Source organism: Peromyscus leucopus, chromosome 20, assembly GCF_004664715.2.
Source record: "Peromyscus leucopus breed LL Stock chromosome 20, UCI_PerLeu_2.1, whole genome shotgun sequence".
Classification (NCBI taxonomy): domain Eukaryota; kingdom Metazoa; phylum Chordata; class Mammalia; order Rodentia; family Cricetidae; genus Peromyscus; species Peromyscus leucopus.
The window spans coordinates 3,556,451-3,570,267 of record NC_051080.1 but is presented as its reverse complement, the minus strand read 5'-3'; the positions used below and the strand labels follow the sequence as shown (position 1 = coordinate 3,570,267).

The following is a 13,817-nucleotide window of genomic DNA, read 5'->3' as shown; positions in this document are numbered from 1 at the left end:
GCCGCTACATACAAAACCCAGATTTGTTACCATGTTCATTTGTTTTTTAAATTTATTTTGTGTCTAGGTGTTTTGCCTACATATACGTGATTGCACCACGTGTGTGCAGTGCCCTAGAAAGCGAAGAGGGCACTGGGTTCCCTGGGACTGGAGTGACACATGGCTGTGACGCCCTGAGGGTGCTGGGAGCAGTCACTGAAGGACCTCTCCAGTCCCTTATGTTCTCGGGATGGGATTCAAGATTCTCCTGGTTCAGCCTCCTATGATCTGAGATTACAGGCACAGATCTCCATGCCCAGCTAAATGTTTTATGTGGTTTTGTTATTTTTTTTACTTTTTGGTTTTTCAAGACAGGGTTTCTCTGTGTAGCTTTGCGCCTTTCCTGGAGCTCACTTGGTAGCCCAGGCTGGCCTTGAACTCACAGAGATCCGCCTGGCTCTGCCTCCCGAGTGCTGGGATTAAAGGCGTGCGCCACCATCGGCCGGCGGTTTTGTTATTTTTAAAGTTACACTTTGTGTGTGTGTGTGTGTGTGTGTGTGTGTGTGTGTGTGTGTGTGCGCGCGTGCGCGCGCGCAACTCCACCCAGGAGCAGTAAGCACTCTTAAGTACTAAGCTATCTCCTCAGCAACACCCCCCATCTTTAAAAACAAACAAACAAACAAAAACCAGGACTTTGAACTTGATACAAAGCCAAGGATGAGCCTGAACTTCTGATCCTCCTGCCTCTATCTCCAGGGTGCCAGGATTGGAAGAAATAAAGAAAGAAATTAAAGATTTCCTAGAATTCAATGAAAATGAAAGTACAACATACCCAAACTTATGGGACACTATGAAAGCAGTGCTAAGAGGAAAATTCATAGCTCTAAATGCACACATAAAGAAGATAAAGAAGATGGAGAAATCTCACACAAGCAACTGACTTAACAGCATACCTAAAAGCTCTAGAACAAGAAGAAGCAAACTCACCCAGGAGGAACAGACACCAGTAAATAATCAAATTGAGGGCTGAAATCAATAAAATAGAAACAAAGAGAACAATATAAAGAATCAATGGAACAAAGAGTTGGTTCTTTGAGAAAATCAACAAGATAGACAAACCCCTATCCAAAGTAACCAAAAGGCAGAGAGAGAGAGAGAGAGAGAGAGAGAGAGAGAGAGAGAGAGAGAGAGAATATGAATCCAAATTAACAAAATCAGAAATGAAAAGGGGGACATAAGAACACGCAATGAGGAAATCCAGAGAATCATCAGGTCATACTTCAAAAACCTGTACTCCACAAAATTGGAAGATCTGAAAGAAATGGACAATTTTCTGGATAGGTACCATATACCAAAGTTAAATCAAGACCAGATAAACTATTTAAATAGACCAATAACCCCTAAAGAAATAGAAACAGTCATCAAAAATCTCCCAACCAAAAAAAGCCCAGGACCAGATGGTTTCAGTGCAGAATTCTACCAGATTTTCAAAGAAGAGTTAATACCAATACTCTTCAAATTGTTCCACACAATAGAAACAGAAGGAACATTACCAAACTCTTTTTATAAGGCTACAGTTACCCTGATACCCAAACCACACAAAGACGCAACAAAGAAAGAGAACTACAGACCAATCTCCCTCATGAACATTGATGCAAAAATACTCAACAAAATATTGGCAAACCGAATCCAAGAACACATCAAAAAAAATTATCCACCATCACCAAGTAGGTTTCACCCCAGGGAGGCAAGGATGGTTCAACATATTAAAATCTGTCAATGTAACACACCATACAAACAAACTGAAAGAAAAAAAAAGACTTATGATAAAAGTATGTGTGTGTGTGTGTTTGTATTATGTGTGTGTGTGTGTGTGTGTTTGTATGAACTGCTGGGGATCATACCCGAGATCTTGCCTAAGGTAGGCAAGAGCCCTACAAGTGAGCAGTACCCCTAGACAAAAATTTTTAGTTATTCAATATGAACTTTATTATAAAGTTTAAGGAGAAGAATTTCTGGTTAGCAATTGGAATTAAAAAACAAAAATCTACAACCTGCACACAGGCAGGCAGTGGTGATATGTGGACTGATCATCTGGGTTCCCACATAGTACAGGTCTCATACCACTTGTTACACACACCTAAAATGCTTAGAATGCCCAGGACACCCAACAGTATCAACAGGAGTGACCTTAGAAACAGAGTTAGGATCTAGCTATGGTATGCTGAGTGTCAGAGCTTCAAGTGGACTGAAAGGACAGCCTGGACAGAGAAGACACCGTGGACAGAAAGGACGGCGTGGAGAGAAAGGACAGCGTGGACAGAGAGGACACCCTGGACAGAAAGGACGGTGTGGACAGAGAGGACAGTGTGGACAGACAGGACGGCGTGGATGGACAGGACGGCGTGGACGGACACAGACACTAGAAAAACAATGGTAACCAATACAATCAACATGGGAACAGACGGAAGAGAGGTTTCGTTAAAACTCGTGTGCCAGGGACTGGGGAGGCGCTTCAGTTGGTGAAGCGCCTGCTGTCCAAGACCTGAGTTTGGTCCCCAGCACAGTGTAAAATCCACAGGTAGCAGCAAATGTGTAACCCCAGACTGAGGCACAGGGGCAGGAGGACCCCCAAACTCACTGGCAGTCAGCGTAGCCAACCAGTGAGCTCCATGTCGGAAAGAGGCAGTCTCAAAAAGTAAGGCAGAGACTGAGGAAACACCTGATATCAACATGTGGCCTGCACAAGCGTCAACACATACAGGCACACGAGTGTGCACACGCACACACGCGCACACACACACACACACACACACACTTTAATCAATGTCCAAGTGTTAGTAGCTACCCAAGAGATACTCTGGTGGATGACGATGAAGTAAAATAAACAGTGTAGTAAAATAGCACTTTAAAGGATAGTTAATTTACAAAGTTCAACATTAAAAAAAAAAACTCATTCCCCTCCTCACTTATGATCCCAATAAAACAAATACCTAATTCACCTGAACAACATTTTAAAAAAATCTATTAATTTTTATAACCTTAAAATCTTACCCAAACTGGCACGTTCAGGTTCACATAAATACGTATTCCTACATTTTTAAATCCCAGAAGTGCAGACACGAGCCTGTGGGAATGCAGGGCTGCCTGCTTGCTTACCCCTGAGGTAAACTCACTGCATGACTGTTGGAGGCGAGTGGTCTCTGACCCATACATAGTTGTTCGCTTTTACCTCTGATCCCATGAGGAAATCTTTGCCTTTGTTCAAAACATTTCAACAAAGTCACCTCTGAACTAACAGCGATTTGTTAACAGACACTTGGCGCAAAAAGGGCTGAGGGAGCGGGTTCTCGGAGTCCCTCAGGCTGTTCGTCATCTGGACACAAGCGAGTCGGCGTCCACGACGTTCAGAAGGTAGAGTTCAGGCTGAGCCGTCAATCCCAGGTGGTGCTGAGGACAAACATGCGAGAGAATTACTGTGACTTCAGGAGTGACATGGTAAACTAACATATAAACATGCGAGAGAATTACTGTGACTTCAGGAGTGACATGGTAAACTAACCTATTATTTTGGTCCCTTTTCTCGGTACTTCTGTGCTTTATTTCGGAATAGAAAATGGCAGGGCTGGAGAGAGAGTGCTCAGTGGTTAAAAGCACTGTCTGCTCTTCCAGAGAATCTGGGTTCAATTCCCATCACCCACATGGCAGCTCACACTGTAAGTTCCAGGGGATCCAACACCCTCATACAGATAGACATGCAGGCAAAACACTAATGCACATAAAATAAATTAAAAGAAAAAAAAGGTCAGGTGAAGGTGGTGCATGCCTTTAATCCCAGCACTCAGGAGGCAGAACCAGGCAGATCTCTGTGAGTTCGAGGCTAGCCTGGTCTACAGAGCAAGATCCAGGACAGGCACCAAAACTACACAGAGAAACCCTGTCTCGAAAACAACAACAACAAATGGCTTATGTGTATATGAGATTGCTTTTGTTTGTTTTAAACTCAAGGAAAATTTTAGATTTTTATTTTATGTACATTTACCTTCATGTACGTAGTATGCATGTGTGTCTGGTGTCCACAGAGGCTAGAAGGCATTGGATTCCCTGGAATTGGAGCTATGGGTGGCTGTGAGCCACCACGTGGATATTTGGAACTGAACCTGGGTCCTTTTAACCGTCCCCAGCCCACCAAGAACAATTTATTAGAATTTAAAAGAAAAGGTCTAGGGCAGACAAGCCGCCCAGAACAAGAGAAAGATGGAGAATCGGAGCTGCATGAGCTAAGTCAGTGTGGAGATCGTCCACACAGCAGCCAAGCAGCCAGGAGGCAGAGAGGGCCCTTTAGAGAAAGGCTGGAGCCCAGAGTGTCAGGGGAAGCATGCTTAAACCCACGGAAAGGGGCAAGTTCCACTTGCATGTGCTCTGTAGCTGCCTGGGTAGTTTCTAATAGCGGAGCTGAAAGAGTTAAGGATGGAGGCACTGCCAAATGCATCCGACTATCTTGTGACAGAGCCTCGGGATTCAACTTTAGAACGCTTTGTGTCTTAGTACTGTGTACTGGAAATCAGATCTCACATGATCTAAACTCTGAGCCCTTAATTCTGGAACTATTATCCTTTGACACCTGAGAAAACCCTCCCATTAAAAGAACAAAAAAAAAGAAAAAGTGTGCTGACAAAGGGTAACCTAGGAGTCCCCAGTGTTTGCCAGACTGAATCAGGAATCTCTGCTGTCTTCATGTCGTGTACTTTTTGAGTTTTTAAAGCTGGATTCGTATAGCTCAGGCCGGCTTCAAAAGTACTCTGGGGCTGAGGATGATCTTGACTTGCAAGCAGCTCCTACCTCCCAGGTCCTGGGATTACAGGTGCTTATCACCAGGCCCCACCCTCAGCTCTTCTAAAAACGTATTTCCAGACCCCATTCCTGTGAACCAAATGAAAATGGATTGCTAGGATCTGTGCTGTGTGTGTCCCCCCACCCCCCACCCCCCGCCACCCACCATGAGATAGCCTGCAACTTGCTACATAATTCAAGCTGGCCTTGAGCTCAGAGATTTGCCTACCTCTACCTCCCAAGTACTGGGACTAAAGGTGTACTCTGCCATACCTGGTAAAGAAATTGTACTTCTTTATCTGTCCAGGGATACAATTCGGGACAATGACTTGACTTTCACATTGGTCCTTAGTGTGTTAGTAATACTGTTGCTCTTGGCACCAACAGCCTATGTGTGAATGTAGAGCGCAGAATATAAATCTGTATGAACTACACCCATATGATGCGGTAAATAAGGCACTGAAAAGGGGGGGGGGTTAAGGCCCAGTTTTAGCCCTTCCAATGTATCCTTTGGGTTTTGTTTTCAGAACTGAGGCAAGTGCTACACCACTGAGCTAAATCCCAACCCCTTGTTTAAGTTTTGAGGCAGGTTCTTATTCTGTAGCTCTGGCTGGAATTTGCAGTGATCCCCCTGCCTCATGAGGCTAGGATTAGTCATGCACCACCATACAAGATCTGTGTATACTTTCTGGACCTTATCTTCTGTGTGTGTAAAATGGAAACATGCTGTATCTAGAGATGTCAAGCACACTGATAAGATATCTCATCAAGTCTCCAGAAAGTTTATTTGGAGCACATTACACATTGTCCCATGTCACCTCACAGGATGTTGTGTGGCTGTGTGAAGACAGCATAGACCAAATGGGTTCCCTGGATTAAACGCTCCCAAGCCAGTGTACTAGGAAGACACTGACATTTCACTTGCAGGTCTGACACCCAGGCTTGAAAACTAATAACGATTGCCAGACTCATTGATAATTCATGGAAACTGCTCCCAAGTGAGCCAAGATGGTGAACTTCCTCACTGCATGACATCAGAGTATTATCACCTAGGTAACTTAATTGGAGAATTTCGTTCTCTAGTTCTGAGACACTGAGAAATGTGTGCTGTGGGATGGTCTGTATGTCAAATTGCTCTGATTGGTCAATAAATAAAACACTGATTGGCCAGTGGCCAGGCAGGAAGTATAGGTGGGACAGAGAGGAGAACTGAGAGAACAGGAAAGCGGAGAGAGTCACTGCCAGCCGCCGCCATGACAAGCAGCATGTGAAGATGCCGGTAAGCCACGAGCTACGTGGCAAGGTATAGATTTGTGGAAATGGATTAATTTAAGCTATAAGAACAGTTAGCAAGAAGCCTGCCACGGCCATACAGTTTGTAAGCAATATAAGTCTCTGTGTTTACTTGGTTGGGTCTGAGCGGCTGTGGGACTGGCGGGTGACAGAGATTTGTCCTGACTGTGGGCCAGGCAGGAAAACTCTAGCTACAAATGTAGCTAAGTATTACAATAGGTTAAGGTACTCTGGGGTGCAGACAGGTGATACATGAGTGTATCTATTAGTGGTTCTTAGCTACTGTCACATGGGACCCTGTCTGTTCTCGAAGCCACTGATAAGTGCTGACACAGGTTTCTCTGTGTAGCCCACTCTGACCTTGAACTTGCTGTGTGAACTGGCTGGCCTTCTATCTGCCAGCCTCCAGCCTCCAGCATGCCTCTCGAGCGTTGAGATCACAAGTGTGTGTCACTACACCCGACTGAGATGTTTTGCTGTCTTGGCGTTCCTGGCGTTCCTGGAGAAATGTTTGGAGTCTTCCTACGGCCTGAAGGGCATGCTGTGTTACACAGGTGGTTGGTGACGGAACACCAGTCCTCTGGCTTTTAGGCTGTTCGGTTGCCTCTCAGGATGGGGGTGAGAGGCATCATGTTCTAAGAACTGAGAGAGGAAGGGAAGAAGAGAGAGAGAGAGGAAGAGAGGGGAGAGAGGAAGAAGAGGGAGAGAGAGGGAGAGAGAGGAAGAGAGAGCGAGTGCAAGCGGGCAGATACCTATAAAGGCCAGAGAGAGCATCAGAGCCCCTGAAGCTGGAGTCACAAGCGGCTGTGAAGCACCCGGCATGGGTGCTGGGGACTGAACTCGGGTCCCCTGGAAGAGCAGCGCCCGCTCTTAACCACTGAGCCACCTCTGCAGCCCACTGCTTTGAGGACTGTCACTCAGTCTCAGTGACTGTGCCACTTGTAAACACACATGAGGTAACAGGGAAGGCTAACATGAGGGTCTGGAAAATGCTCTGCATTCTTCATTAGTTCTGAAATTAAACCAAAATTAGGGGAAGTTCAGTGAATAGTGGGCACAGATAACCCCTTGGGGACATCTTGGGAACATGAAGTTCACCTGACTGCTGTCTTGGGATAGTCAGGTAAGGACACACTCCCCACCGTTTGCCTGGTGCTGCTGCTGCTGGTCCATCCCACCCGAGGTTCACCTCTGCTCACAAAGGCAGCAGGGCCAGATCTGCACTGACATCAGGTCTGCCAAAATGTGCATCTGGATTTCAGCTGAGGGACTCTGGGTTCTCTTGTTACATTGTTACTATTTTTTGGCAGCAAATACATATTGTAAAACCCTTCCCGTGTGGTGAGGCAAGACTACAGACAGCAAATATTGAGCATACAGTAGAGGAAGGTGGGAAAAGTTTCACCTTGCAAAATGGTAAAGTTATGGCCTTAACCACAACAAAAGTATTAACTAAGTGGTAAACTGAAATTTTCATTTAAACTAAAAAAATTAATTTGTTATTTATTTGTTGTGTACTTATGTGGGGTGAGTGCTCCAGTGCCACAGAGCACAGGTCAGAGACAACTTTCAAGAGTTGGTTCTCTTCTTCCACCGTGTGGGTCCCAGGCACCCAACTCCAGGTGTGAAGCTTGGCGGCATGTACACCTCTGAGGCCATCTCTCGGCTCCTAAATTGAAATTAGAATCTTGGTGTCTACTACTACCCCAAGCTTTCTGGGGACTCTGTCCCTTAGGGAGACGAGCAGTGACACTGTGGGCACGTGGTGTGTCATTCTTGATGGCGATGACATGTCTGTATTTCTGTATCAAAGCTGTTGAGACCCTATTAATCAAGTGTTTTTAAGGTTTAAAAAACAGCCAGGAAACCAGACAGGAAAAAGGGAAGTTTTTCTTTTTTTCTTTTTTCTTTTTTTTTAAATTACAAATCAAGTTTACAAGCTGTTAACGGTTCACTAAAAGCCTAGTTGTAGCTCCTTCCTACAGTCCTGGCAGGATCGCCTAAGCCCTGCCCAGCCTGTGAGCTTCCAGTGCCCTGAAGCAGTACAGTTACTTCATGTCACGTGAGAACAAGGACCAGTTAGAGAAAGTACAGACGGCTCACAAACGTGGCCAGAACCACACTGGCACGGAGACTAGAAATTTTTACACACTGTTTACTGGACAGAGTACTGTTAGAAGTACACCTTCTCAGTGATGACCAAGCGACGCTGTGAACTAGTTGTAGAATTAGAAAAGACCATCTAACTCTGGTGAAACCTTCCATGGGTGTAAACAAGCATAACATGGAAGAACTCTAGGTCAGGGAAGTAAGATCCGCAGCAGAGGTCTTGCCTACCACACCAGTGCTCCATCCCTAGCAGCTCTGGGCTGGACTATCAACATCAGCGACTCTGGATCCACCCTGCCCTGAGGGACAAACGTAAACGTTGCAACAGCGTCTCTGTAGGAAGTTCTGTTGCCATCAGTCTGGCCTTCACATACTACAGCACAGAGTTTCCAAGCTCAGCCTCCAGATCTTCAGGCACCATTCAGGTCCGCTTCAGGAACAATGGCGGCAGAAGGGACAGGTGTGAGAAGGACCCTGTAGGGCAGCGGTTCTCAAACTTCCTGATGCTGTGACCCTTTAATACAGTTCCTCATGTCGTGATGACCCCCAACATAAGATTATTGTCATTGCTACTTCATAATTACTGTCACTTTACTGTTGCTATGAATTGTAATGCAAATGTTTTGGAGACAGCGGCTTGCCAAGGGGTCTTGACCCACAGGTTGAGAACCACTGCTGTAGGACCTGTCACCTGAGATTTTGTATTAGTTGAGGGGCTGAGGCCAATGTAGGGTGAGTAAAACGGCAATTTACCAAATTTTTTATGCCTCATAAAGAATGTGTCCATGGTGAGATTTGACTGTGTGTACAATGCTGGTAATAATGCCACGCGGGCCAACATCATCTGTCAGCCAGCTCACTAGAAGGAAGGCTTCAAAGACGAGGACGTCCTCCAAAGCCATGCTCATTCCCACCGCCACCAAGACAATGACCACACCCGACCCCCAGACAGACAGGGTCTGACAGACTCCGAGGCGGCTCCGGTGTAAGGGTCACAGGAGGCTCAGGTAGAGTAGCAGTCCCGGGCTGACGGCTCCAGAGCTTCACCGTCTGGTCTCTGAGGTTCTCTCTCAGGGAACTAGTGCCATCTTGCAGGGAGGGAACTTCACAACCACAGTGACACCTACTGACTTTGCAAAGGTTAGTCCAGAGCTCCTGAGTGCCTTGGAGTCCTCCTGGACGTGAACCTGGTGTGTCCGACATGACGTGGTGACGGCTGGCTTGAGGAGCAGTGCAGTTAGCCTCTGACCACTCCGCGTCCCGCGTCTCAGGGGCGTGTCAGCTCACGTCAGCTCACGGAGGCTACCCTCTCCTGCTAACACCTCTCTCTTACACGAGGAAGGCAAAGATTTGATGATTGTGCATCCTCACGACTAAACACTATCAGGAACCCTGGGCAGTAACATGAAAGCTATAACCCGGGGCTAAGCTTGCATCGGAAGGAAACCTGGGGGTGACAGCAACTCCCTGCAGGTGGACACCTGTCCACGTCCACCTTCTATGCCTCCTACCCTTCTTAGTTTCCACTGAGAAATTAAAAGTAGAAATAAAATATCATCAAAGTGTGGTGGCGCACACTTTTAGTCCCAGCACTTGGGAGGCAGAGGCAGGCAGATCTCTGAGTTCAAGGCCAGCCTGGTCTACAGAATGAGTTTCAGAACAGCCAGGGCTACACAGAAACCCCATCTTGGAAAGCAAACAAACAAACAAACAAACAAACAAACAAATCCTGAACTCAAAGAAGGTAGCTGTCTCTAATTTTGTAGTTCAAATGGATGGCATCACTCTAGTTGGGTTTTTCATATAAAATAATTTGAAAGGGAGCATAAAAGCATTTTTTCCATCTTTCAACATCCATTATCTTTTGATAAAATTTGCATGCCCAGAGCTACTATACCCTTAATTCACCTAATGAAAAACACAATTGCAGTTTACTATATCCCTAATTCATACAGTTTTAAGAACAGAGTGTCTGGTTAATATTCATGCAGAGAATTTGCTCTCAAAATGATAGAGCACTATTGGCCCTTAGACAGCTACTTAGGGACTTAGTGTTTAAAATGGCTCAAGTGTCACTTTTTCCAGGGACTGCTTAATGCTGCGGGGTGACATCCATCCCTGCCAAAAATAATCATCTTGTATGCACACATGGGAAAAGCCAGGCATGGTAGTGCATGCCTATAACCCCAGCACTCAGGAGGTTGAGACAGGATTGCCGTAAGTCTGAGGGCAGCCTGGGCTATATAGTGAGTTTTGGGCTACCTAGTGTTTCATAGCAAGATCCTATCTCACAAAAACAAAACAAAGACCTCAAAACATACACAAAACAAAGTGTTTCCCAACTAACAGTTGAGTCCTAAATGCAGTCTGTGCAACAGCACATACTTGTGGCTATGTTCACACAGTAAACCATAGAAACACACTGGCTCTGATGGCTCCCTGCAAAGACAGACAGACTGACCCAGTGTTTACTTAGTATTGCCGCCGGTGGTGTCTTCGCTCAGCAGGGCCTTAGAGATGCTTACCGTGTGCCCACAGTCCAGGAAAGACAGGCCCAACGCAATCAAACATTGCCAACCCTGGGAGAGAAAACACGACTGTCACTCAGCCACCTATGGCACATCCATGCTATGCAGGGACACAGCGGCTTTCTTTCCGCCCCAAACATCCAGTTCTGTCCACTCTTTCCACCAAGGCTGGCCAAGTCGGGCTCTCAGGCCCTCTTCTGCTTCAAAGTATCCTGGAGTTTCCCCTCCAAGGCTTTTCAAAACTGGGCTCCCTGTCCTAGTGCTCTGTGGTTCTGCCTTGATTCCCGCTGCAACCAGGCTAGCAGGGTCAGCAATCTCCTGTCGCTGCCTCCCTGCCTCCAGGGCCGGGGCTGCAGGCACACACAGCCACGCCCATGGTTGAACATGGGGCCTGGGGATTTGAACTCAGGTCCTTCTCTTATGCCTGATGTGCAACCACTGAGCCAACTGGCTTCTCAAGCACGTAACATTCTCTTCAGGAATTAAATGCTGGATCCTTTTGATTTAGGAAACAGAAATAGAAAAATACTAGGCAGTAAAAACTAAAATAAGCCAGGTATGGTGGCGCACGCCTTTAATCCCAGCACTCGGGAGGCAGAGGCAGGCAGGTCTCTGGGAGTTCAAGGTCAGCCTGGTCTACAGAGTGAGTTCCAGGACAGCCAGGGCTGTTACAGAGAGAAACCCTGTCTCAAGAAACAAGCACCCCCCCCCCCCCCCGCCCAAAAAAAACCCTTAAGTAAGTTGGATGATTCAAAATATAAGCATCTGGTTGAGAACAGAGCACAACATTTGAATGCTTGCTTGGCAGCGCGTGAGCCTTGTGTTTAATCTCCCAAACCAAAACCACAAAAAAATAACTAGAATTTCAGAGCGAGCTGGTCTGACACCACCGTATGAACTGCCTCGGTAAACTGCTTGGGGACCATTCATTCCTAAAGGACAGTAGCCCTACCTACACCTCCCCGACGCCGGTGCCCTGCCCCTCCACACCGGACTCACCAAGTAGAGCACAAAGCACAGGTAAGCCACGCTAACCACGGCAGCCACCACATACAGTGCCACGTGCCCTAGTTCCTGGACATACACCACCACAAAGTACATGTTGATGGAGCAGACGAGAAGGACCAGGAGCCCGCCAGCGATCCTCCAGCCTCTGTGAAAGAAGGGGCACACGAGTGGACAACAGTTCAACTGGGCACAGAGCAAAAAGAAAACTGTCTTGTGTGGTAAATCAGCGATAAACAGAAGAAGAGCTGTGATAAAGAGAACCAGTATTCAACTGTCTATTATCATGTGTGCATGACGTGTACATGTGTGGGCATGCATGTGGAGGTCAGGAGCACTTCTGTGGAGTTCTTTTTCTCCCTCATCCTTTCTGAGTTCCAGCGATGGAGCTCAGACTGTCAGGCTTGCGTGGCAAGCATGTTATCCACTGACCCATCTCTCTGGCACAACAAAAATCCAGCATTTAAGACCCCAGAGATAAGCAGGTCCCGGAAATGCAGCGTCATTTCATTAGACATGAGAACGTGGTCCAGGAATGGAGTCGTGTGAGGAGAATTCTGAGTGCTGTGAGAAAACTTGAAGCAAACAAGACAAGAGTCTTACAACCAGTTTCTCCAAAACATGGCACTGTTCTTAGAATGTTTTCACGCTCCTCCCGGTGCAGTGGATAGGAGCGAATTTACTTCCAATTACTCATTACTGCTGGCTGTTGATATTCAATTAAATGTTTAAACTCTCCTTTATATACACCTCTATGGAAATACATGTTTTTGCCACACGCTACTTGTCCTTGTGTATACAGCTTGAACTCATGAGAACTTTACATGTGTGACTATCTTAACCCTCAGAATATAAACTGTCTGATGCTCTGAATAAAGTTGGCTATTGTGTGAGACTTTAGTCTGCCTCATTTATCAGCTCCACCCTCCCAGGTCCCACTGCCTCAGAGAGGTGACAATTAAGGATCCCTGAAACCTAACAAGTCGCATGAACACCTGTACTGATTAGTTTTAACTGCCAAATTGACACAGCCGAGAACCACTTGGAAAGGGAGTCTTAATGGGAAATTATCTACATCAGGCTGGCTTGTGGGCTCACCTGCAGGGGATGAGGTGGGAACAACCAGCTCACACAGGGCGGCACCATGACCCAGCCAGTGCGTCCTGAACAGTACACAAAGAAGCAAGCTGGCTTAGGGCAAACATGGAAGCAAGGATTTGTTGATTCCCTTTGCCCTTGACAGTGGCTGGGACGTGACTAGCTGTCGGAGTTCGGTGGCTGGGACGTGACTAGCTGTCTGAGTTCAGTGGCTGGGACCTGACTAGCTGAGTTCGGTGGCTGTGATGTGACTAGCTGTCGGAGTTCGGTGGCTGTGATGTGACTAGCTGTCGGAGTTCGGAGCTGTGATGTGACTAGCTGTCTGAGCCTGCCTTGACTTCTCCCAGAATGGTAAACCTCTCGGCCCCTTGGATGCTCGTGGGCACAGTGTCGGTCACAGCAGCAGAAAGAAACTAGAGCACACCCACAGATCCCTTCAGGTGTGCATAGGTATTATTAGCGTGTGCCTCTCTTGGGAAATATAACATAGCATGCAAACCTCGGTGGCTGAGGGTGAAGAGCAAGAGCTCAAAGGTCTAAATAAAGTGTTTCTCCTCCTTTCTTGTAACTCACGCTTACCAGTTTCTTTATAAGCCAAAGAAGCAGCAGCTAGAAATTGCTCTGGAAACACACAGATCTCCTAGAGAAGACATTTCTGACTGGCCTGCTGGGTAAAAATCCCCCTCCCGTGTCCTTTTGGAGAATGACAAGTTACTCACATTCCATTGGAAAACTCATGCATTACTGGCCGCAGGCTTGTCAGCGTGAGGATGGGAATGAGAGCAAAGGGAAGCTGGAAAAAATGAGATGGAGTTATGTGGGTTTTATCTCTGGAGTTTATCTCTGAAGCTGTCATAAAACACTATGATTAAAGCAACTTGGGGAGGGGTTGAGGGGTTATCTATCTGGCTTATACTTCCAGGTCACACTCTATCACCAAGGCAAGTCAGGGCAGGAACTAAGCAGACACTT

General features: G+C 46.6%; 1 protein-coding gene across 3 annotated transcripts in view; it reads right to left on the bottom strand.

The window, feature by feature from the left end:
* Window positions 1–2,870: 2,870 nt before the first annotated feature.
* Window positions 2,871–13,817, bottom strand: part of Slc11a2 (solute carrier family 11 member 2) — a 35,308-nt gene continuing 24,361 nt past the window's right edge. For all 3 annotated transcript variants that reach the window (XM_028874573.2, XM_028874574.2, XM_037197361.1), the window contains exons 14-17: window positions 13,565–13,638; window positions 11,742–11,895; window positions 10,740–10,793; window positions 2,871–3,429 (exon numbers count right to left, since the gene is read on the bottom strand). In XM_028874573.2, coding sequence (XP_028730406.2) covers window positions 3,352–3,429; window positions 10,740–10,793; window positions 11,742–11,895; window positions 13,565–13,638 — 360 coding nt within the window. In that variant the 3' untranslated portion in view covers window positions 2,871–3,351. The remainder of the gene's footprint in view (window positions 3,430–10,739; window positions 10,794–11,741; window positions 11,896–13,564; window positions 13,639–13,817) is intronic.